The sequence below is a fragment of the Rhinopithecus roxellana genome, chromosome 20 (assembly GCF_007565055.1).
Source record: "Rhinopithecus roxellana isolate Shanxi Qingling chromosome 20, ASM756505v1, whole genome shotgun sequence".
Taxonomy (NCBI): domain Eukaryota; kingdom Metazoa; phylum Chordata; class Mammalia; order Primates; family Cercopithecidae; genus Rhinopithecus; species Rhinopithecus roxellana.
In genome coordinates, this window is record NC_044568.1 from 53208384 (window position 1) to 53234298 (window position 25915).

Genomic DNA, 25915 nt, shown 5'->3' on the forward strand with positions numbered 1-25915 from the left:
TTAAACCCATTTACAATAGCTCTCCAAGAATGAAATACTCAGGTACAAATCTAACGAAACTTGAGGATGATCTGTATGCTTTATCAAAATGCTGACAAAAGAAATCAAAGACCTAAAAACAGAGATATACTGTTTTTATGGATTGGAGGGCTCAAATATAACTATGCTATAAATTATCCCCAAATTGATGCAGAGGTTTAACACAATTCTAGTCAAAATGCCAGCATGACTTTTTTTAGATAGTAAAAATTAATGTGGAAAGGCAAAAGACCTAGAATAGAAAAAATGATTTTTCATTTTTTCTGCCCAGCCAGACCCTCCCCTGGGCTCTGCCAGCCCAGGGCTCTGTTCTGTGACTCGGAGCACCCCTGCCTTATCCCAGTTCCCAACGTCTTGCTTTCTCCCGCTGGCTGCAAACTCTTTAAGACAAGAGCTGTCAAAATTCTCACCTCCTTTCATTTTTGATCTCCCTGCAACTACAGGCAACACCCGGCACAGAGTTGGGGCTCAGTAAGTGTTTGATGAACGAATACATAAATGAACTTGCAACTGGCCCAAGATCTGATTCTGGTAATGGTTAACAGTGGACTTGGGGCAAGTATTTCTGGGGGTGAAAAAAAGCTTGTTTGTGTGGTAAAGACCTCGGCCAGACCAGATCCTGGGTGATCCCAAGATCCTTGCTTCACTCTCAGTACTCCAGACAGATGTCTCTTTAACCTTACAGTAATCGTGATAGAGTGAGAAGGCTTCTGTAGTTATTAACTATCAATTAGGATTCAGGCTGGAGCCGTGGAGGGTTTGGAAAAATGTTTTCAGATTATTTTCCAAGTGTTTGATGAAACCCCAAGATATTTTTCCCAGACATATTTTCCCCTGAAGCTGGAAACCCGTGAGTTTTTAAAGGAGAATTTAATCTTAGGGGTTACAGTTTGCTTTTGCTGTGCTCATCTGAATGGAATGGCATGCGATGCCCAAGAGGTCTGTGGCTCTGTATTTTACACGTGGAATTAGATGCTTGCATTTCAAGTGCATGCAACTGAATCTCACATTAATCCGCAAACCAGTACTTGAGTTTCAAGAGGGTATATAAACTTGGCAAATGTGCCTCTCAATTACTGGAATCAAGATAAGCCTGCTGGGTTGTAACAAGGCCCAGGCACAGGCCTCAGAGAACCCGGGACCTTTGGTCTTCAGAGAAGTGGAGGATGGGAGAGAGACATGACGCCGGCGTCTCTGGGCTTGCATGGAGACACAGAAGGAGAAAAGAGTTTCCCATTTTAAACATAAAAACTGTCCATTGCAGAAAACTGGGAATACACAGACAAACAGATGGAGAGCAAACAATCCCACAAAGACAACCCTTGGAGGCCAAGCTCATGCCTGTAATCCCAGCACTTTGGGAAGCCGAAGCAGGCAGATCACTTGAGGTCACGAGTTCGAGACCAGCCTGGCCAACATGGCGAAACCCTGTCTCTACTAAAATTATAAAAATTAGGCAGGTGCGGTGGCAGGCACCTGCAATCCCAGCTACTCAGGGGGCTGAGGCAGGAGAATCGCTTGAACCTGAGAAGCGGAAGTTGCAGTGAGCTGAGATCAGGCCATTACATTCCAGCCTGGGAGAGACAGACTCTGTCTTAAACAAAATAAATAAATAATAAAATAAATAGATAAATAAAACAAAGACAACTTTTGGTGATATTTTAGACCAGGGCATTTCCTTCCAGTCTTTTTTTCCCCCTGCATTTTGGGAATTGCCGTTCAGGGCAGCTGAAATGAGAGGTGGGGCTTCATGATTAATTCTGCCATGGACCCTCATGTTAAAGCCTTAGGGGTGCCACGGCTTTGTTAAGTGTGAAGGCTTAGCGTCAGCTGTCAGCCAGGCACCTGATGACTCAATGAGTAGCCGGAAAGGAAGGGGCTTTATCTAGTTCAGAACTGCAAGGACCTGCTGTTTTGAGAATAGTTTATTAGTGAAGATAGCAGTATCTGGATATATGTCTGTGAGCTTAAATCCCCTCTAGTCCATTTCAACACAGAGCAATTTGAAGCACATCAGAAAGTTTGCATTAATCCTGCAGCATTTAAAACTGTGACAGAAGCTCCCTGACTCTCAGGGGGCCTGTGGGAGCGGAATTGGGAGCACTGTGCAATCGTGGCCACTCCTGCTAACAGGCGCCTGCCTGGGACCCCGCAGCTCCACTCAGGAGGATGCACCCAAGAGAAACAGGACACAAGCCCTCCACAAGGCATACTGAGAACGCTCTTAACAGCCCCAACTGCAAACAACAGATGCCATCAGCAGTGGAACAGACAAGTACACTGTGGCATGTCCATAAAATGCAATATTACTCTGAAGTGAGAAAGCAAAACTAACTCCTGGCACCCGCCACTGCTGGAGGGATTTCCGAGAAGCAGCGCAGAGAGAAGGACACGGAGGGCAGGACACATGGTACCGTGCAATGCCACGGAGAGGAAGTGCAGAAGTCACAGTGATCCACGCCGTGGTTCTCAGCCAGGGTGACTGTGTCCCCAGGGTGTATTTGGCAATGTCTGGAGACGTGTTCGGTTGTCACGATGGAGGGGGTGGGTGCGTCTAGTATCTAGTAGGTCGGGGCCAGGGACACAGGAAACATCCTACAGTGCACACGACAGCCACCACCCCGTAGAATTATTGGCCCCAAATGGCAATCAACAGTGCCGAGGCTGAGAAGCTGACATATGACAGCAGGCGTCAGGTTAGCATCAGGGACAGGGAGAGTGGGAGGGAGTGAGCTCGGGGCCTCTGGGGTATGGAAATGCTCTATACACTTACACACGTCTAAATGTGTAAAAAGCCACTGAGGTGTACACGTGCGATTTGTGCACTTTGCCCCTCCTGCCCCCCCCCACACACTCTCACACCCCAGATCCAGAGCATTCCCCAGCAAAGCCGTGGCTCATAGTTTTGTGTTCCATCACCTCCCGCGCCCCTCTCATTTAAATAGGACAGAACATCTGAGTCAATGCATCCCTTTTACTAAGTGAAATGAAAGGGTTTGGCTCACGGGGATTCCAAGGCAAATCTGAACCATATGAACATGCAGACTCATGGTAGACACTTGGCTCTTTCACAACTTCCTGCAGCCCGCCGCCGTCGCGGTGAGCGAGCACACGCAGGCAGCAGCATTGACGGGCGCCCGAGGCTTTATGGGCTCTGGCATCACTGCCGTCGAGAGCTCATCATTTCCGTGAAAAAGGTGCCGGGCCCAGCCCGTCCCTGTTGCTCCATCAGCCGCAAACCTGCCTCAGGATGTCAACAACTGAGCAGCGTCCAGAGACCCAGGGGCTCATCTGCTCAGTGGGCCAGTGGGTCAGTCTCAAGGAGCTGATCGTGGTTTGTGCTTGCGTTCCAAGCACGACCTGACTCAGTCTAGTCCAGGACAAAACCGGGCTGGAGAGTAACGCCCTGGCCAGACACTGAAGAAGATGTTTTGCTGTGGCTGCCACTCCTGGAGAAATTTGCTTGGAGGAAAAGCAAATTTGGAAGCTTTGACCCAAGAGGTGGAATGGCTGCTTATTTATTCTCATTTTCTTTTTCTTTTTCTTTTTCTTTTTTTTTTTTTTTTGAGATGGAGTCCTGCTCTGTTGCCCAGGCTGGAGTGCAGTGGCTCAATCTCAGCTCACTACAACCTCAGCCTCCCAGGTTCAAGAGATTTCCCTGCCTCAGCCTCCAGAGTAGCTGGGATTACAGGCATGCGCTACCACTCCTGGCTAATTTTTGTATTTTTTGTAGAGATGGGGTTTCACCACGTTGGCCAGGCTGGTCTTGAACTCCTGACCTCAGGTGATTTGCCTGCCTCGGCCTCCCAAAGTGCTGGGATTACAGGCGTAATGAGGCCCGGCCTTATTCTCATTTTCTTTCAGTGAATTTTCTTTTCTGTTTGACTCATATACTGTCACCATGAGAATTAACGAGACCAGAATGCTGAAACAGATTTGGCTCAAGGAGGAAAAGACTCCGAAGTCAAAGTCAAGGTGGGTTTTCTGTGTAACCTGCAGGCACGGAAGACCTGAGCCATACAGCTTGTGAATGTCAAACGGGCTTTCAAGCCGCACAGAAGACACCTTCACATTTCCAAAATTCATTTCTAAAATGCAAACCGTATCTCAACACCGAAACCTTCAGAATTCCAGGATAAACTTTGCTTTAAATGTAAATTGCAGAAAAGAAATAGAGACTCATTCCCAGCAGAGATAAGAGGCCTAGGGTGAGGACGCTGATTTCAGGGGCTGGTAATGACCAAGAACAGCCTAGCATCGTGGCCCGGCATCGCCACAGGGCTGTCTCCCTGGGAAGACGAGGCCAGAACTAAGCCACCCTCACCTCCTCCACCTCCCTGCTCATTCTTTCTCACTCTCCCCTCTCTTTTCGGTTGCTTCTCCCCTCTACGTTTTCCTTTTATTACTGTTTTTAATTTTTTTTTTTTTTTTTTTTTTAGTAGAGACAAAGTCTCATTATGTCACCCAGGCTGGTGTCAAACTCCTGGGCTCAAATGATCCTCCTGCCTTGGGCTCCCAGAGTGCTGGGATTACAGGTGCGAGTCGCCTGCCTCGCTCACATTTTCCTTCTCCTGACCTTCTCTGCCGTTTCCTTTACCTGCTTAGCCTCACCATTTCCATCCCCTAACTGGCCTCACTACGGAGTCAGAGCATACTTTCAGTTGTTTACTGTATCTACCAAATGAAGTGTGTGTTTTCTTCTCGGTTACAAACGTGGGAGGGTTGAAGCTTTATCGTTCTATTCCTTTGCAAACAAATCTTAGGTTGCTCCAAATCTGAGGTTGGATGCCGGCTTTGTATGGTTCTTCTTGTGCACTAGTGACTGTGAGTTTTTTTAAAAGTCCCATTGAAGATGGAAAGGAGGGGACTTCCAGGAAAGCAGAGGGAATGCGCATGCAGCCAGCTCTGGAGGACGTGTCTGAGTAAAAGGAGACAGCGGAGGGAAAGGCTTCCTAGCTTCTCTGGGTTAACTGGCTCTGGAACAGTCTGCCCGGTTGCTCAATACCCTCGTGCTATTTTTCAGTGGGAACTTAGGAGTGAACGTCTCTCTACGCTGGTGGTCCCTGACCAGACAGAACACACTATCTCAGTGCTGAACTAGCATTGTCTGGCTTGATCAGAGTACCCAGAACAGCCAGGAGGGCTGGGATTCTAACAAGGGATGGGGCAGGTGGGGGCACAGGTCCAGGCAGGCGCGTGATCAAGGTCCCGAAGGCTGGCTGCCCAGAATCGAGGCCTCAGCCCCAGGCCCTCCTGGGTGCTCCCTAAGGCCTGCTCTGCCAGGGCTCCCTGGTGTGCTTCCTGCCCAGGAGGGCACAACCAGCTGGCAGCTGTGGTCATCACTCATGTGCACTGTGGGCCCACTGCTGAGGGTCCCTGCTCAGACCTCACTGGGCATGGTGTCACATCTGCCGGAGTGGACGCTGTGGTGTCAGGCAGGTGGTGCATTCACTGGGCACAGACTGCAGCCCCTCCTCCCCCAGGCATGGCGGGGGCCCTCTGAGGACCACCAGGGCCACCGCGACTGAGCATCAGCTGTGCTAATGGATCACACCTGCTACCTTGTTTACTCCTATCCCTGGACCTGGGTGGCAGTGCCACTCCCAGCTGCTACCCAGAGGAGGCACCAGGCCACCTGTCCAAGGTCACGTGGCTGGTTTGCAGCATGTGAGGTTGGAATGCAGGCACCCCACTGTATAATCATTGTGCTACTTTGCTCTATTTTTCTTTTTTTTTTTTTTGCTTTAATGCTACAAGCACTGAGGCGTTCATACACATCTTTTTCCTTCTGTTTCTCTGCAATATCCACTGGGCTCTGTCTGCCATTCTAGTTTACTCCTAAGCACCGGTGATGACCTCGTCAAGCAGAGTGGGCTGCAGGGAGCAGAAACCAGGTATGAAAGGGTGTGAACACCTGCCCACAGCACAGAGGAGGGGCCCCAAGCACAGGTGCTGGGCAGGTGCCAAGTCCCTAACTGCACAATGTAGACAGAAACTATGCATGGGCTTGGCAGAGGACCAAATGCCTGGCAAGAGCTCAGAAGCAGGCCTGGCCTGCAGAAAGCCCTGTGTGTTCGCTGTTCATCTCTCTCAAATGAAAGGTGCCAAACCTTTAGCCAGAGGGGGAAGTGTCCTGGAGAGGGGATGGAAGCAGGAAAGCTGGAGGGAGGTGCTGGTGGGGGAAGCACGCAGGAACACCCTAAGGGTGGCCACCGAGGCTGCTGCTGTGGGCTGCTGGTCCCCTGTGGCTCAACATCTATATCCACGGACACACTCCAGGTCTGAGACCCTAGTCTTGGCAGCAGGCCCAGCTGCATCCTTCTTTTGGTCACAGCAGAGGGTCCCACTGAAGACTGCACTCCGGCGCTGTGCGGTGTGTCCTCCCAGTGTGGCAGGGAGCCTTTGAAACCACAGGAAACAGGGATCTCTTCCTAGAGAGTGAACTTTACTCATTGCAAAGCTAATCTACTTATTCAAAAATATGACAATTCTTTTTTTTTTTTTTTTTTTTTTTTTTTTTTGAGACGGAGTCTCGCTCTGTCGCCCAGGCTGGAGTGCCGTGGCCGGACCCCAGCTCACTGCAACCTCCGCCTCCTGGGTTCAAGTGATTTTCCTGCCTCGGTCTCCCAAGTAGCTGGGACTACAGGTGCATGCCACTATGCCTGGCTAATTTTTGTACTTTTAGTAGAGACAGGGTTTCACCATGTTGGCCAGGCTGGACTCCAACTCCTGAGTTCAGGCAGTCAGCCTGCCTCGGCCACCCAAAGTGTGGGGATTACAGGCGTGAGCCATCGCATGGCCAAAACTATGACACATTTTATGTCACTGTATTAGCCCTAAGGGGGCACTGCTCACCTTGCAGGATGCCAAGGGTGCAAATTTCAATGGAAAATTAAGGTGCTGACTTCTCTCTGCAGAGCCCAGGAGTAAACTGTGTGTGATAAAATAAGACTAGAATGTCAGGGTCTCTTGCCAGCCCCACGGGTATCAGAAGCTCTGCTTTAAGCAGCAATAAATAAGCGGTTACCTGTGCAGACAGGGATAGACAGGTCGGCGGTGCTGAGTCCTGGACCCGTGCCTTCTGATGGAAACAGGAGGAATGAGGCGGAGACGGGGTCCTCAGATCTGGAAGTCAATCGGCACCTTACAGAGGCAGCTTTCAGTCTTTTAAAGCAGAGGAAGAATTTTTTTGTTAAATCAAATAGAGAAGACCAACATACTCAGAAAATAGGCAAAAATAATTGCTTTCTTTGAAGGACACGTGGGAAGTCTGAGGTCAGGTTTATTAGACCTAATCCAAGAAACCCAAGGCTATACCTTGAAAACCAGGGCATGTGGCCTGATCCCATAAACCATAACACGCTCCAGAGGGGTTAAGATGTTAAAAAACAAAACCAAATAATAGGGGAAAAAGAAAAAAAAAAAAGACAGAGAGTTAGATTTTGTCCAGTTCTCAAATGTGCCAACAACACAGGCACCCCTCAGAAAGTTCCTATCGGGGGCCTTTTCAAATACACAAACACAACTGAGCAGTGTATTGGCTTGAAACAGGCAGCATAAATCACGCTACCCTAATGTTTTCGTTATTAGGAAACCAAACAATAAACACTTTCCCCCAAAACACAGCAAGGACTTAAATGGGAGTCTATGAGAAAACGAAAGTGGTAAGTTTTTATAGGCCGTCAGCGGTGGCTCACACCTGTAATCCCAGCACTGTGGGAGCTCGAGGTGCGCAGATCCCTTGACGCCAGGTGTTCAAGACCAGCCTGGCCAAAATGGTGAAAACCCATCTCTACTAAAAATACAAAAATTAGCTGGGTGTGGTGGCATGCACCTCTAATCCCACCTACTGGGGAGGCTGAGGTTGCAGTAAGCCAAGATCACACCACTGCACTCCAGCCTGGGCTACAGAGTGAGACTCTGTATTAAAAAAAAAAAAAGTTTTTACATAAAAATATCTTAAGCATATCACTGTGTGAAATCCTACAGTCAAATAAGATACTTTGCAAATACCACAGCAGCAAGCACTGTGTAAATTCCCTTTACTGCAAGTACAGTACAGTGATTTACAGGTTTGCTTACTTGCCAGTTGTTTCCAAGGAAAGGCCACTCAACAAAATACTACTGTGTTCAGCAAATCAGTGCCTAGCAAATGATCCCTTATCCTGACCACAGTACAACAGGAGACACGACTAAATCTGTGAAACAAAATCATGTATGACCAAGAAACAAATGTACAATTTAAATCCCACTGGAAAAAATGTACACTTGCTAATTAAAATGATGTCATGTGTCTTGTTGAGGTGGGGGATGAGGAAAGGGAGAGAAACAGTCAGAAAAGAGAATGAAGCATTTGGTCACTTGTTCATCTGTGTATTCTTTAAAGGAACATCACCATGAGGTTAGGCTAGCAGATGCTATCGGGTGCATTTCGTTTTCGAGCAAGTTAATTTTTCCCCAAAAGGTGTCCATAAGATGGGAACGGCCAGTCTAAAAGATAAGTAACACTAAAACAAACAAACAAACACAACAGAAAAAACCCATTCCTAGGAAGCCAGAGAAAATGTCTGAAGAGGGCAGCTCAGTGTCTGCTCGGTGACTTTTGCTATGACTGATTTTAAAGGAAAAACAGGCCGGCCTCAGTGGCTCACGCCTGTAATCCCAGCACTTTGGGAGGCTGAGGCGGGTGGATCACGAGGTCAGGAGTTCAAGATCAGCCTGGCCAACATAGCGAAACCCCATCTCTACTAAAAATACAAAAATTAGCTGGGTGTGGTGGCAGGTGCCGGTAATCCCAGCTACTTGGGAGGCTGAGGAAGGAGAATCGCTTGAACCCGGGAGGCGGAGGTCGCAGTGAGTCGAGACTGTGCCATTGCACTCCAGCCTGGGCAACAAGAGCAAGACTCTGTCTCAAAAAATAAATAAATAAACAAATAAAATAAAATACAACAAGGAAAAACGTAACACTTTGTGTAGAGCTGGCTGTTACCACATGGCCTTGCTAGACGTGGATTTCAAAACACTAATATTTTTGTCTGATCTCTTTTAAGTCCACTGACCCTCAGGAAATTGGTATAACAATACTGTCTTCACTAGGCTCAGTCAACAAGATATTTTTCCTTCTTGAGCCAAAGAAGTACCAGAAAAACTGTGAATCTTCTGTCTCTCTTGCTGTTTTTGGTTCTTTTGATGGACTCAGCACTTCCCAAGAGAAATGAAGCCAACAGACTGCTGTGTCCACACTGCCGCAACTTACTCATTCGCATTGACTCATGAACATGAGTTGGCTGTACAATACGAGCTCAGCTCACTGGTTTATTGGGTTATTTCCCATAGTTCAAAAGCCACTGACTTGGACTGTGCTTGTCACTTTGTAACCAGTTGGCCTGGTCAAGTATAAGCAGTCTATGACAGCAATAATCAGAAATGTCACCAAATAAAAGACATTCTAAGATGATGCCTTTGCTGACTGCAAAGTTCCTTCTCACATTGCCCACACATTAGACTGGGACAGGATGACCAATGACGTCAAGCAGTGAAAGCAGGGGCCAGGTGCGGGGACTCACGCCTGTCATCCCAGCACGGTGGGAGGCCGAGGCAGGTGGATTGCCTGAGGTCAGGAGTTCAAGACCAGCCTGACCCACATGGTGAAACCTCGTCTCTACTAAAAATACAAAATTAGCCAGGTGTGGTGGCGCATGCAGGACAATCGCTTGAACCTGGGTGGTGGAGGTTGCAGTGAGCTGAGATGACGCCGCTGCTCTCCAGCCTGGGCAACAAAGGCAAAACTCCATCTCAAAAAAAAATAAATAAATAAGAGAGAGAGAGAAATGAAAGCAGAATGCCACCGTGGGCCACGCGGGCAGCTGAACCATAGTCACACCAATGGAGACCGGAATGGCCTCCAGTCTTCATCCTGCCTCAAACCCACGGTGGCTTGAACTTTCTTGGCTAGTGGACAAATAACACATCAACCAGGTAAATTTCATGACAGCTTCCCTGTAAGAGAACTTCCAAGTCTTGTTGGCAACAACTCACAAATGCAAGGAAAATCTCCCTATAACATACTAAAAAGGTAACCATTCACTTTGATTTAAATGCCTCCGACAAAGACATGTTAAATGATAATGAAGGACAATCACTAAGTTTGTAGCCTCAGCACCAAGGTTAATGAGCAAAGTGCCCAAAGTAAATAACCTAAAGTTAGGAAACAGGCCTACGAAACTTACAAAAACATTAAACGTTGCAACACAAAATAGAAAAGTTGTGTGTTATTGTTCTCTAGAGGGACAGATGTATAAAGGGGAGTTTATTAAGGAGTATTGACTCACAAGATGAGGTCCCACAATAGGCCATCTGCAAGCTGAGGAGCAAGAAAGCCAGTCCCAGTCCCACAGCTGAAGAACGTGGAGTCCCATGTTCAAGGGCAGGAAGCATCCAGCATAGGAGAAAGATGGAGGCCAGGAGACTAGTCTAGTCTTTCCAGATTCTTCTGCCTGCTTTTATTCTGGCCATGCTGGCAGCTGATTATTAGATGGTGCCCACCCAGATTGAGGGCGGGTCTGCCTTCCCCAGCCCACTGACTCAAATGTTCATCTCCTTGGCAACACCCTCACAGACACACCCAGAAACAAGACTTTGCATCCTTCAGTCCAACCAAGTTGACACTGAGTATTAACCATCACAAGTTGAGCACAAAATCTCAAGAATAGCTAACAGGGACAGACCCGCAATTCACTTGGAACCCTAGAAAATGTCTGGATTTGCTAGAATCACCTAATTCTGTATCCCTGGGCCAATTATTCACTTGAAGGACCATATTCCGCCCTGCTCTGGGTTTCTGTCTGTGGCTGGGCATGTGCTGATCCTGCCTGAGCAAAAAAAAAAAACACATGGTGGACAGCCACACGTTCATCACAAATACAATCTCAGGAGTCAGGCGGCATGAGGTTATGGGCTCTGTTTGTGTACCCCCCACCGGTATTCATCTCTGAAGCCCGAACCCCCAGTGGAATACTAGGACGTGGGGCCTTTTAGGTGTAGATGAAATCACAAAGGTGGAGGCCCACGGTGGGATGAGTGTCCTTGTAAGAGAAACAGACAAGGGCTCACTCTGCCCTGTGCAGACACAGTGAGAAAGTGGCTGTCTCTCCAGGCCAAGCAGCAGGCCTTCCCCAGACAGGTCTGCTGGCGTCTGCTCTTGGACTTCTAGCCTCTAGAACTGTGAGAAATAAATGTTTGTTGTCTAAGCCACTCAGACTATGGTATTTTTGTTCTAACAGCCCAAACCAACACAGGGGTTTTGCAAGCTGTCTCGCTAGCGCTAGTTTGCATTTTTCTATCAGCATAGATGGGTTAACAGAGGAGCCCTTTGCTGGCTACCAGGGAGTTGAATTTAAAAGGCCAGGTACACCAGACAGGGCAGCACTCCTCAGAGCAGATGTGTTATTGCCAGCTTTCACAGGCAGACCAGCATACGGCAATGTCCCACTGGAGTGAATCTCTAACCACTCTTCAAAGGGACTTGGGAGCTTTCAAAGGGAATTTTAGAGCGCAATCATTTCCAACTTATTTTGGGACTGATAAAAATATGTATCTTAGCAAACGAAAGATGCTGGAGAAACCACTGAACGATATCTGAGAGAAATCTTCTGAATATACCAGACAGCTTTTAAGACTTACAAGCAGGTCGGTGGACCTAATAAATACGTGGTTTGGCCTCTCGTTCCAGCTTCCTGTGCAAAGGCTTTCCCAGATTGGAGGGCCCCTTTCCAGAGAGGACACTCAATCTCACACACATGGGACACGGCAGTGACGAAGTCACTTTATACTGTGGAGGGTGAATGATCAACACCAGTCATGGAAGCTGGGGGCAGAGTGAGGATGAGTGTCACCAAGGACAGAGGGCCAGAGCTGGGTCAAGCATCACAACATACACATTCAACCAAGTGCTTTAGGATGGGTTTTATCTTTTCACGGGCTTATTGCTGCGGGTGTGCGTGGTTGCCCCAAAATTAATCTGGCTTCCATGGGAACTGTACATTATTTTAATGAGAAGCTACTTACAATACTGTGTCCAGAGTTGGTTCCTTCTGGTGGGTTCGCGGTCTCACTGACTTCAAGAGTGAAGCCGCAGACCTTCGTGGTGAGTGTTACAGCTCTTAAAGAAAGCACGGACCCAAAGAGTGAGCAGCGGTAAGATTTATTGTGAAGAGCAAAAGAACAAGGCTCACACAGCGTGGAAGGTGACCCAAACGGGTTGCCGCTGCTTGCTGGGGTGGCCAGCTTTTATTCCCTTGTCCCCGCCCATGTTCTGTTTTTGTCCTATCAGAGTGCCCTTTTTTCAGTCCTCCCCACGATTGGCTACTTCTAGACTCCTGCTGATTGGTACGTTTTACATAGCACCGATTGGTGCATTTTACAAATCTCTTGCTAGCTAGAGCGCGATTGGTGCATTTTACAAACCTATTGCTAGTTACTGAGGGCTGACTCCTGCATTTTACAATCCTAGCTACCGAGTGCTGATTGGTGCGTTTTATAATCCTCTTGTAAGACAGAAAAGTTCTCCAAGTCCCCGCTGGACCCAGAAGTCCAGCTGGCTTCACCTCTCAATATGACTTATAATTCAGCCAAGCAAATCGAAAGAGAATTACAAAGGGTAAGTAGGTTAGACACTTGTACAGTAAGTTTAGGAATCTCTGCACCCTGGGGTGGCACCAGGCTACAATTAGAAACACCAGACGGTAAGAGGAAGAACTTGAAAGGCTCAGTCCACATTAAAACCCCTTCTCTGTAGATCTCAGGACACTACAATCAATCATCCACACAGGGCCAGAAGCCGGGGCACAGGCACCCTCTCACATGACATCCCTCTCTCCATGTCTTCCATCTTAGGCTTCCTTCCCACTACTGAGGGTGGCGTCTAGAGGCATCGCTAAGCCACCCCAGTGGCACTCAATTGAAGAACGTTTAGCCTTGATCTACAGCAACTATTTCGGTGATACTGAAAATGCCGGGCTAAAGGGATGAAGAGCGGAAGGGGAAAAAACCTCCTCCTTCCTGCCAATCGAAGAGTCAAACTTTCATTTACCCAAATCACTACTTAATCCATTTGAAAATACTAAACAAACATAACCTGAGTGGTGGTTCAGCTTCCACAAACACGTCGAGTTGACTGAAGGGCAGGTTTTAATTCTGGAGACAAACTCGTGCCCCCATGAATTCGTTACCCGAAAAGGCATTCGCAAAGAAGCACGCACACCTTTAAACCAACTTTGTGATTTTTATTGATGGGCGACAACTTTATACTCCTAGATATCACTAAACTGTGTACAATTAGGGACGCAGCATTAGAGAAGAGCAGACAGCAGAATTAAACAGAGCAGACTGAAGGAGAGATCTTCATTATTTGCCCAGTTTTCATTATGTGTACACAGAAGCATGAATGCGATTTGAAATCTTTTAATGGCAATAAAGTTACAATCACCCATCTATGTAGACTAACATTTTAACTCCAAATATTTGATCTGCAATGTGTACGTAAGCAGTTTCTCTCCACACAATTATTAAAATTTTTCCTGTTAGGAACCAGCAACTTATTTTTTATGTTTATTTTTCTTTTGAAGTAAGAACTAGTTCTTCTTTGATAACTGGCTCATTTTTATCATTTATCAAAAACTAAAGGGTAGGGAAGAAAAGTGTGATGGATTAAAAAATTTCTTTTTTAAGGAAAGATAAAATTCATTTTCACAAATTTACAAGTGTTGTTGCTGGTGCAGGATTTATTCTACTAAGCAATGAGACTGGGGATCAAATCCGCTTTCTTATCTCAGGAATCAGCATTATTTCAGAAATATGGGTTTTTGTGGATTTTCTAAAATCAAGCAACAGTCTGTTTCAACCAAGTGATTTTGATTTGGAAGAGTCAACAGAAACTATGTTGTGCACGAACCCCAAGGCATCTCCTTTTCATTCTAGCCCACTTTTGCAAAGGGAGAGTGAGTTTCTCTCTAAAGAACCACTAAAGAGAGGCGGGAAGTGAGAGTGAGGTGGCGTCCTACAAGGCGGGCACTGGGCGCACACACAGCGCACAGAGGGTTTACAGCAGGTCCACTCGGCGGTAATACAGGAGGTAGGCTGTGCGTTCAGCAGTTGGTTTCACCACCTGGTACTGGCTGATCACCTTGACTGTTTGGTCATCGATGCGCAGCCAGCCATTCAGACCGATCTGGAAGACGTCTGTAGTGTAATGGCCACCCGTCGCACTGTTGCCGTGATGGTAGACCACTGCAAGAGAGCCCAGCAGGCGGCAGAGTGAGAATAGCACTGCACACAAATCACCACAAGTCTCTGCCGACTTCCCTCCAGGGATGCATCTTATGTGTGAAGCCCCTCTCCAAAGCAGGTGGGACAGAGAGATGTCATCACACAAACCAATGCTATTCCAATTCAAACATGCAAGCAATCCATCATAAAAACTTTCTATAACTGCAAGGTAAGGGTAAGTCAGACAGATACACGTGTGTGCATGTACATGTATTAACGACATATTTAAAATGTCCCACACCTCACAAAGACACTCCTACACAGTCATCAGCTGTACAGACTTAGAGACCTGGTTCATGCCCTTGGATCTGGCTGATCTAATTCTAGACTGTCCTGAAGAGATGATCTGAATCTTGGACAGAGATTATGATGTCATTTCTAACAGTGAAAAAATGGAAAACCTTAATGGCCACTAGAAGAAATGACTGAGGAGTAAATTATATGAAAATAACACAATTTATTTTTTCATGGAATAGATTAAGAATGGTGATGCAGGAATATACTTGTGATATATTAAATGAGAAAACAAGGTCCTTAGGCCTTCCGTGGCCCATTTATCCCAACGACATGGGACACGATCTCCCTGTGCGGCCCACACGGCAGGAGGGACACTGGGACTGCTAATCACGGTCGCTTGGGCGTGGAGCTGTGGTGGGGCACTGCGGAGATAGTGCTGGTAGTTACGCATTTACCTTTAAAAAATTTTTTCCATTTTTCTATAATAATGTTTTAACAGAACACACACACACACACACACACACACTTGTTATTTACTTTAAAAAGAGATCCTATAACCAAGAAGCCTTAGTCAAAGGCCTAAAAAAAAAATCTGTTAGAAGATGTCATGAAAACATTAAAAGACAGCCACATCCTCCACTTCTATGGAGCAGAGGGGTGAGGTGTGCCTGGCCAGCAGCGGACATCAGCCTGGGGAAGGCGGCAGTCTGGCGGCATGTCAGGAGGAATGACAGGGAAGCCTGCTAAGCTGTGTCCACCATCAGTGGCACAAAAGAACAGGAACCAGGAGAGGTGCAAGACTTCACTGCTAGGAAACTTCAGCACTAAAACAAGGTCAAACATCACCAGGTCCTAGTTGCAACTGTCACGTGGAGGGGCTAAATGACGGCAGGAGGCCTGAGTTCTCTCTGGGCCAGGGACCTTGGCTGGCTAGAGGACAGTGCTTATGACTGAGGCCACCAGTCAGACTCCTGGGCTCTGCACAAAGAAATTCTCCGTGAAGGGACCCCGGAAGAGACTGAACAGCACAGGGACAGCAGCCTATACAGTGGAAAGTCAGTGACACAGTCAATCCAAGGGCACAGCTTCATCCCGTACGGCACAAGTCACAGCCATCCTGTGAAAGGGCAGGAAGCACCCATGACAGCAGCATGTCCCCCAGATCCCAAGTTCACTTTGAGACTTCCGTCCTGGATCTTCACCTCACACACCTAACTGACTGGGCTAAGAGTTTTGTTTCAAAGCAACCGTCAGTAGAATTTGTAGGACTTGGGGGTTTTACTGATTTGTCTTTCCCACAAGACATCTCCATTCTAAAATTTCAAGGGGGGACTGCATGTCACCATTCTAGTTTCGTAAGCAGCAGCCCAGATAACTAGCCCAGGCCGAGCCATGTGTCACTCGCACCTGCAAGCCCGCCTGACAGGAGCACTGAGAACCGGCTCCAAGTTCGTGTGCGAGATTGCCTCTCCCGGGCGCCGCCATCACAGCAGTTCTTAAAAAGTGTTCCTCTGCCCATTCTACAGGTAATTCTAACCAGTCCAGTGACCTCATTTCCAAGATCAGAACATGCTTCCAGCCTGGCCAATAGGGCGAAACCCCGTCTTTATTCAAAATACAAAAATTAGCTGGATGTGGTGTAATCCGGCCACTGGGGAGGCTGAGGTACGAGAATCACTTGAATCTGGGAGGCGGAGGCTACAGTGAATGGAGATGGTGCCACTGCACTCCAGCCTGGGCAATAGAGTGAAACTGCGTCTCAAAAAAGAATGGGCTGGGGGTGAGGATGCAGGATGGCGGGGAGAGCCACCCAGGCCCCGGGTCCTGGGTCCTGGCAGGTTGCAGAGTGGGGGGGGTGTGCAGGATGGCGGGGAGAGCCACCCAGGCCCGGGTCCTGGGTCCTGGGTCCTGGCAGGTTGCAGAGTGGGGGGGGGGTGTGCAGGATGGCGGGGAGAGCCACCCAGGCCCCGGGTCCTGGGTCCTGGCAGGTTGCAGGGGGGGGGGGGGGGGGGGTGTGCAGGATGGCGGGGAGAGCCACCCAGGCCCGGGTCCTGGGGCATGGCAGGTTGCAGAGTGGGGGGGGGGGGGGGGGGGGGGGGTGTGCAGGATGGCGGGGAGAGCCACCCAGGTCCTGGGGCATGGCAGGTTGCAGAGTGGGGGGGGGGGGGTGCGGGATGGCGGGGAGAGCCACCCACGTCCCTGGTCCTGGGGCATGGCAGGTTGCAGAGTGGGGGGGGTGTGTGCAGGATGGCGGGGAGAGCCACCCAGGTCCTGGGTCCCGGGTCCTGGGGCATGGCAGGTTGCGGGGGGGGGGGGGGGGGTGTGCGGGATGGCGGGGAGAGCCACCCAGGTCCCGGGTCCTGGGGCATGGCAGGTTGCAGAGTGGGGGGGGGGGGGGGGGTGTGTGTGTGCAGGATGGCGGGGAGAGCCACCCAGGCCCGGGTCCTGGGGCATGGCAGGTTGCAGAGTGGGGGGGGTGTGCTCACACTGGGGCCCTGACCAGGAGACAAGCAATCCCCAGCCCCTGCCCCTGCCCAGTGATGCTCCCCACAAGAGCCCCCAGGGGAAGAGGTGCAGGGAGAAGGCAGAGAAACTGCTGGCCACCCACTGGGACCTGGGTGCCAGACTCCAAGGAGCCAGGCTGGATACTGGCTGGCTGCAGAGTCTGAGGACTCAGACGTTCCATTCCAGGCAGGGGACGGACAGGGCTGGAGACACCCATGAACACGAGGTGCCCATGGCCTTCCCGTCTGAGGCCCAGCAAGTTGAGGAGGAATTGTGATCAGGGGGAGAAAAGGAAAGAGAGTCAAAAGGAAGATTGAATATTGAGAGAAAGAGAGAGTAGTGTGGCCCTGAGCCTCACCAACTGGGCCCTCATCCCTGGGGCCCTCACCCCTGGCCCCCCACCCCTGGGGCCCTCACCCCTGGCCCCCACCCCTAGGCCCTCACCCCTGGGGCCCCCACCCCTAGGCCCTCACCCACTGGCCAAACTTCCTAAAACATTGGGTGTGAGCTGAGGCAGAAAGGAGCTTGAAGCCCTGCTCTGCCACTGCAGGCCAGAGTGGTGAGTTTTTTCCTTGAGTTCTGGTTGATTCTTTTATAAAATGGGAATCCCACCTTCCATCTCCTAGGACACATGTAAGGAATAAAAGAATGATATCCTGGGAAGAGGTGCAATACATGTGTGAAGGTCAATAAATGGCAGCGTTATGTTACGATACAAACAGCTCACCAAAGGCCACACCAGAGGAGGAAAGACATAGAAGCCAGAACCATGTAATCAAAACAGCCTGGGAAGCAAACAGAAGTGCTGCAAACAGCAACGATCCAAAGAGGCAAAGACTCAGAGGCATAAAGACGAGGCTATGAGAGAGAGGAGGATAAAAGGGCAGACAGAATGGAAAGGGAAGGTGTGGAAGAAAAACTGATACTGCAGGGAGCCTAAGCCAAGAGACAGAAGAGGTCTCAAGGCCCACGCCACCCGTGAGGGAACAGGGGGTGCCATTCGCCCTCTTGGGAGATTTCTCATGAGCGACTGGGGGACCTGGCCACCGAGGGGCTTGTGTAATCGGGCCCACCCTCTCAAGCGGCCCTAACAATATCTATGGAGGAGGACGCAGGGATCACCGGCTGGGGGTGCGCTCGCCCAACCTGGCCGGGAGACCAGGTGTTGTGGAAACTCCGCAGCACTGCCACCCACAGGCGCCACAAGCGCAGCAGGGAGAGGTCACATTCTCCAACAGCCAGCCTGGGAGCCTGAAACTCCCTCCTCTGACTCAAAGACAGAAATGTTCACTTTGAGCAAGGTCTTCTGCTATCTCTCCTCAGGGCCAAGATGATAATCTGTCATCTACGCAGAGTTTCAGGTAAAACTCTTACACGACTCCCTGACTCACAAGGCCACAGGATACTTCTAAGTAGAGCATCTGGTCGCTATGCTAAGTTGTGTTTCAGCAAAATTGTGCCCACATATAATTCCTTTCATCAGTGTTTTATTGAAGAAGTAACGTTGTACAAATTTACTCACCTGCAAAGAGCCGATAGGTTCTGTGGCATTTAAAATTCTTATTTTTAACCCCTGGAGAAAGCAGTTCTGGAAAACAAAATATCAATGGCTTGAAGCACTTTTAGAAAGGCTCAGGGTAACAGCAGCAAAAAATGGCTAACAACATTCTCCCCAGCAAGGAAACCACCTGTTAGACCAGGAACAAAACAACACTTCATCCCTTTAGTTGCACAAAAACTGACTCATGAGGAAAATGAGCCATGCGAAGTAGCAGGACACAAAATGCGCAGCCAGCCCCCTAAAGAAACAGGAGCAATGGTCAAGGCTGTGATGCTCCTGCGGGAGGCCCCTTAAAAGCAGGTGCTCCACAAAATGGGAAAGAAAAAAGCTGCTGACTTAAAAACAAAACAGTTATGAAACATCCAATAATTAAAATATTTTACATGAGTCAGATCATAAAACTTCAATTACAGGCTGGGCATGGTGGCTCACGCCTGTAATCCCAGCACTTTGGGAGGCTGAGGTGGGCAGATCACGAGTTCAGGAGATCGAGGCCATCCTGGCTAACACAGTGAAACCCCATCTCTACTAAAAATACAAAAAATTAGCCAGGCGTGGTGGCACGTGGCTGTTGTCTCAGCTACTCGGGAGGCTGAGGCAGGAGAATCACCTGAACATGGGAGGTGGACATTGCAGCGAGCTGAGATCACGCCACTGCACTCCAGTCTGGGTGACAGAGCAAGACTCCGTCTTGAAGAAAAACAAAAAACAAACAAACAAAAAAAAACTTCAATTAAAGAACAGCAACACGATTTCTCCAAATAGGAACCAGTCTACCAGCTACTGCGAGGTGCGAACTCCCTGCTCTTACTGCGTGCAGAAGTACCACTTACATGGACACAAGAGTCCATCGATGGTGCGCTGTTCGAGGCAGCCATCAGTGGTTCCTTCTCTACTGCCTACCCAATGACCTAAGTGAGGTCCTCTTGTCCCCATTTTTTTTTTTTTTGAGATGGAATCTTGCTCTGTTGCCCAGGCTGGAGTGCAGTGGCATGATCTCAGTTCACTGCAACCTCTGCTTCCCGGGTTAAAGCGATTTTCCTGCCTCAGCCTCCCAAGTAGCTGGGATTACAGGCGCCCGCCACCATGACAGGCTAATTTTTGTGTTTTTAGAAGAGACAGTGTTTCACCACATTGTCAGGCTGGTCTCGAACTCCTGACCTCAGGTGATCCGCCTGCCTCGGCCTCCCAAAGTGCTGGGATTACAGGCGTGAGCCACTGCGCCCAGCACCCATTTATGTCATATTTTGATAACATATTAGAGGTAGCAGCTGATATAAAAATACAGCAAGCAAGAAAAGATATAAAAATAAAATCACTGTAGAAAAATATCCAAGTCAGCTCAGACAGCTGATCTGGAGGCAAGTGAAGATGCAGGAGCAGAGGTCGAGGATGCCTTCTTTGACTCAGCCAGCATTCTAGGTTTCCAGATGGACAGAATAAAATGGGGAGGAGGATCTGTTACATGATTCTCACTGGCATCTTTCTTCCTCTTGCTGGTCCTCAAATGGGATTAAAAAGCAATCCGCTGATGAGTGATAAAGCAGCTGGAAGCGTGAGAGCAGCAATGGACACTAAACCCAGCACAGCAGCCAAGTCCGTCAGCAGAAAGCACAGCTCTTGTATAGAGGCCTGGGAGAGACAGTGTCTGAGTCTTCAAGGGAAGGTATAGGGCTCCCCTAGGTAGACAGGAAGCCGGCTAGAAACCAGCCATGCCCACAGTTCCTGGATCATCTACATGGAAGCAGGTGTGAGGTGGGGTTGCTGTGCCGGTGGAGGAAGGGGAAGAGGGCTTCTCAGTTCAGGTTTGTTCCTCTACAAGACCCAGGAGGGAGGTCCAGTGTCCTCTCTTCTGCTTCCCAGACACCTCGATATTCTGAGAATCCTCTCTAGCTAATCACAGTCCCAATCAAGCCTCAGTGTTGTACTATACGTTTTCACAAATTCTGAAGCTTTCAAGAGAAAAGTCTTCTTGAAGCTGTGCTTTTACCAACATGCCTTTAACCCGGGGCTCTTTAAAACTGCTTCCAAAAAGTGCTGAGCCCATGACCTGACAGAGACTTGAGGCTGGTAAGTGCCACATGTCTTACTTGTGCACCACCACAACTAGAGGTTAGAAGGGACTCTTACTGCCTATGAGAAATCATTCTTACTTCACTAAAAAGCCACCTAACCGGGCTAATCAACACAGCTGTTAATACTCAGTGTAAGGCAAATTATGCCCCATTCATCCCTGAAATGTTCACAGAAAAGTGATATTCTTTTTGATAGACAAAAGCTCCTATTTTTCTAATCTAGTAAGATTATAGAGGTTAGTTATTTTTGCCTCTGTTTTTAACAGGCCATCTTCATGAGAATTTTAGTATTAAGGTCTATTACAAGTTAAGAAACTTAAAACAAGCCCAAGTCCAGCAAGAGAATGTCCTCACTCTTGGCATCATAAAGAAATGCTACAGGGTTGAGCTACTAATTTGCAGGAGCGCATCACCGCGAACACTCCCGACCTCATGTATGCATTACCTTTACTAATTTCCAAGTCCACAGGATATTCAATATTTTTGATAAGCTTCTGGCACCCACCAGTCTTCTCATAAACGAATCGTTTCAGGTGTAGCACGAGGACAGGAGGGAGTTTTTCCAGAGTCACTCTTCGACTTATCTCAACCTAAGACACAAAGCACACCAGGACACACCGTCCCTGTCTTACTTGCAACAGCTGACAACACATCCACCTTCTGCTCAAAGATGTCCTCTGAGGGCTGAGGCCTGAGAGTTCTCTGGCAGGGCTTCATGGCTTTTCCTGCCTCGCAGAAGCTCTGAGACTCTACCAATGCTCCTCTTAAGAAAATGCACATGGCCAGGTGCAGTGGCTCACGCCTATTAATCCCAGCACTTTGGGAGGCTGAGACACGCAGATCACCTGAGGTCAGGAGTTCGAGACCAGGCTGGTCAACATGGTGAAACCCCGTCTCTACTAAAAATACAAAATTAGCCAGGCGTGGTGGTGGGCGCCTGTAACCCCAGCTACTTGGGTAGCAGAGGCAAGAGAATCGCTTGAGAGGTGGAGGCTGCAGCGAAGCTGAGTTCGCGCCACTGTACTCCAGCCTGGGCAACACCATGAGACCTTGTCTCAGAGAAAAAGAAAAAAGAAAAAAGAAAAAAGAAAAGGAAGAAAAATGCACACATTCCTGTAAGCACAACTGCAGAGAGTCTCTTGGGTACCTGAAGTCCAGCTGTAAACTCTTAAGTTAAGAACTTTACTCTGTGGCATTACCGACGAATTACCATAAGAATTAAAAAGCTCAGTGAGCTGAGATCTGGCCACTGCACTCCAGCCCGGGCGACAGAGCAAGACTCTGTCTCAAAAAAAAAAAAAAAAAAAAAAAAAAAAAAGCTAACTTAGTACCACCTTATTTATGTACTGACTCCTCCACCTTTTGTTTTGGGAGGGAGTTCTCACGCTGTCACCCAGGCTGGAGTGCAGTGGTACAATCTCCGCTCACTGCAACCTCTGTCTCCCGGGTTCAAGCGATTCTCCTGTCTCAGCCTCCTGAGTAGCTGGGATTATAGGCTTCCACCACCACATCTGGCTAATTTTTGTATTTTTAGTAAAGAAGGGGTTTCACGGCCGGGCGCGGTGGCTCAAGCCTGTAATCCCAGCACTTTGGGAGGCCGAGACGGGCGGATCACGAGGTCAGGAGATCGAGACCATCCTGGCTAATACGGTGAAACCCCGTCTCTACTAAAAAATACAAAAAACTAGCCGGGCGACGAGGCGGGCGCCTGTAGTCCCAGCTACTCGGGAGGCTGAGGCAGGAGAATGGCGTGAACCCGGGAGGCGGAGCTTGCAGTGAGCTGAGAGCCGGCCACTGCACTCCAGCCTGGGCGGCAGAGTAAGACTCCGTCTCAAAAAAAAAAAAAAAAAGAAGGGGTTTCACCATGTTGTCCAGGCTGGTCTTGAACTCCTGACTTCAGGTGATCCACACACCTCAGCCTCCCAAAGCGCTGAGATTACAGGCCTGAGCCACCACGCTCGACCTAGTATTGACCCATTTTAAAATAACTCTGATAGTACTGATAAAACTGCTACCAGTATGCTTTTTCAATTAGATGGGGTTTTTTGTTTTTGTTTTTTGAGACAGGATTTAACTCTGGTTGCCCATGCTAGAGTGCAGTGGCATGATGACCACTCACTGCAGCCTTGACTTCCTGGGCTCAGGTGATTCTCCCACTTCAGCCTCCCAAGTAGCTGGGACTACAGCCATGAGCCCAGCTGGTCTTGAACTCCTGGACTTAAGCAATCTGCTCGTCTTAGTCTCCCAAAGTGCTGAGATTCCAGGCCAATCAGATGTTTTAAATAACCTTTAAAGCTATTTATTCTAATAATGAGTTTTATTAATTTAATCTGTTCCTGAAGTACTTTCACAGGTCTAATGAATGCTGCGTTCAAATAAAGTCAGGTTTTTTGTTATTAAGATGCATCTTTACAAATAACACTTAATCCCTTTATCTATCACTCTCTGTACTTACAAACTTTTTGATGCTTCCCATATTCATTTGGATAATACTTTTGTTTTTTTTGAGGCAGAGGCTTGCTCCGTCACCCAGGCTGGAGTGCAGTGGTGTGATCTCAGCTCACTGCAACCTCCACCTCCCAGGTTCAAGTGATTCTCCTGCCTCAGCCTCCTGAGTAGCTGGGACTACAGGTGCACACCACCATGCCCAGTTACTTTTTGTATTTTTAGTAGAGATGGGGTTTCAACATGTCAGCCAGGATGGTCTCGATCTCTTGACTTCGTGATCTGCCTGCCTCAGCCTCCCAAAGTGCTGGGATTACAGGCGTGAGCCACTGCGTCCGGCCTGTAGAATACTTTTTGTGTGAGTAATTTAAAAGTACCAATCCAAAAGATAGCAGCATTATAACACAATTAAAAAACTGTCAGAGAACTAGATTCACATCTAGTTGAAAGCATTTTCAAGGGTATTAGGCAAGCTCATAAGTCATCACTGGCTGGGTTTATTAACCTTCCAGACCCTTCTATGCCTGTCTTCCCACCTAGACTAAGGTCCTAGGAGCAAAAACCACCTCGCACAGCTCCACATTCCCATGCGTCTTTATGTTCTAGTGTCTCCATAGCCAACAAGCACTTCTGAGTGAATGAAGGGTGTGAACGCAGCTCAACAGTTATAAGCAGAGATGGGGACTGTAAGACCTAGTCTCCTCACTTGTGAATTAAGAGAGCAGGGCTGAATTATCTCTAGGATGCTTCTCAGTGCTTACTGATCTGTGATTTTCATGTTAACACTCTCAGTTGATTCACTAAATGGTTAATCCGAAATTATTAAATGTGTATTTTGGGTTTCCAGACAAACTGAGGCTTAATTTCTAATCACACAACAAAGGCAGACATTTTCTATACAGCAAATATTTCATATAATCCCATTTTCCCCAAAACCTTCACATGTTCTCACAGAAAGACACTTCTGATCTAAAACATAATAAAGTTGGCATTTTAAAAACTTAAAAAAAAATCGCTTTCAAGAAAATATGTAATGTGCTCCTTATAGAGACTTCCATACAGGCCGTCCAAACCTTCCTCGAACATCTGTTGCTCAAAGTGGCCCTGATCTCATCCGATGACACACTACAACAACCGTGCAGCCAGAACAGCTGGCAGCATTCTTTTTGTATCTTCAGGAGTCCACCAAAATGCCAGCTTTCCTTTATTTTTATTTATTTTTACATTTTAGAGACAGGGTTTCACTATCTCACAGGCTGGACTGCAGTGGCGCCATCATAGCTCAACGTAGCCTCGAAATGCTGGGCTCAGGCAATCCTCCTGCCTCAGCCTCCTAAAGTGCTAGGACTATGGGCGTGAGCCACCACACCTGGCCCACCTTCTTTCTTGAAGCCTTCCTCCAAACCTGCTATTTAGGATAAACCATTCTTTTTTCACTACCGTCTAACAACAGGCTGACAACTGCCTATGCCTCAATCCCTGCCCTCACACCCCCACCCCTACCAGCCCACCCCAGCAAAGTCAAACTGTAATTGCAGCAGAAGCAAAAGAGAAAAACAGACACATTACAAAAGGGTCTTCCCTAGGTAGCCCACAGAAAGGCTGACCACCTCCCCAACAGCGTGGGTCGCCAAAGACTCCCACAGTTGGCTCAAGAAACAGCGTAAGCAGAGTGGAACAGCAGCCAGGGCCAGGGAGCCATCTCTGGAGGTGCAGCTGCCACAGAAGAGAGCCTAACCGACAGAGTCATCCACAGTCAATGCACAATGGAACCACCCAACCAACCTCCCCAACACAAATACCACTTTTTCCCTCTCTCTCTTCCACGAGGTCCACCACCAGACTCTCCTTAGCTCATTCACTGAAGTCAACTACCAAGTTTCTGCCTCGGGCTCCTACTGCTTCTATTTTTTAAACAAAATCGCCCATGAGATGCAAGTCTGCAAATACGGCAGAAGATTAAGCATAACTTCTACGGTTCTCCCCCAGAGCCTGGGTGGACCAGTCCACAGCAGGACACCCCTGAGGTGCGAAGGGTCCCGATGTCCTACTTTGCTCTTTTTGACTCAGAGCACACAAGATAAGCCAAGGATAGATCCATCCCCGTCACACAACGTGATGACAAGTCTTCTATGCTGAGGCACCTTATTTTACCTTGTAGCTGCCATCCACTGCTCATTATTCAAATATCGCTTTGCAGGAATGCTATGGATTGTCCATAATTATCAGCCTGCATTCATCTCCCCAGTGCATTTTTATGAATTCACTGCCACAACCTAAGATACATAACAGAGAAGACACTCTCTGCTGCAGAGCAGAAAACAGTCGTAAGCTGGCACATCTGGATAGCCAGGAACTAATCAGCTCTCACAGGGCAGAATGCTATCCGTCTCGCCTGACCGAGTTAACAAGGACTCCACCAAGCTATAATCTGATGGTCTTAAATTCATGAAGACTGAAAGACTCAGGATCTTATCTTTTCCAGATCAAACCAAAGAGTAACAAGCATCAGAACAATCACTGTATTATTTTTACAATGACCTGGAAGATCTACAATCAAATGCAAAACAGATGTGTTTGGAATCTCTTTGACATCCTAACTAATCTAATGAAAGTTGTACCCTACAGTATCATGAACATAAATAAGCTACTCGGCCTCTGTCAGAGGTAGTATTGATGTTGTGATATCATGATTAGATTGCCAGAAAATTAAATGTAGCTCAAGATA

General features: G+C 48.1%; 1 protein-coding gene across 2 annotated transcripts in view; it reads right to left on the reverse strand.

Moving 5' to 3' along the window:
• Positions 1–13301: 13301 nt before the first annotated feature.
• The window catches only part of USP10 (ubiquitin specific peptidase 10), an 83060-nt gene continuing 70446 nt past the window's right edge, over positions 13302–25915 (reverse strand). Inside the window, exons 12-14 of one of the 2 annotated variants that reach the window (XM_030924724.1) lie at positions 21188–21332; positions 18629–18694; positions 13302–14325 (exon numbers count right to left, since the gene is read on the reverse strand). In XM_030924724.1, coding sequence (XP_030780584.1) covers positions 14138–14325; positions 18629–18694; positions 21188–21332 — 399 coding nt within the window. In that variant the 3' untranslated portion in view covers positions 13302–14137. The remainder of the gene's footprint in view (positions 14326–18628; positions 18695–21187; positions 21333–25915) is intronic. The other variant, XM_010355625.2, reaches the window with a different exon arrangement.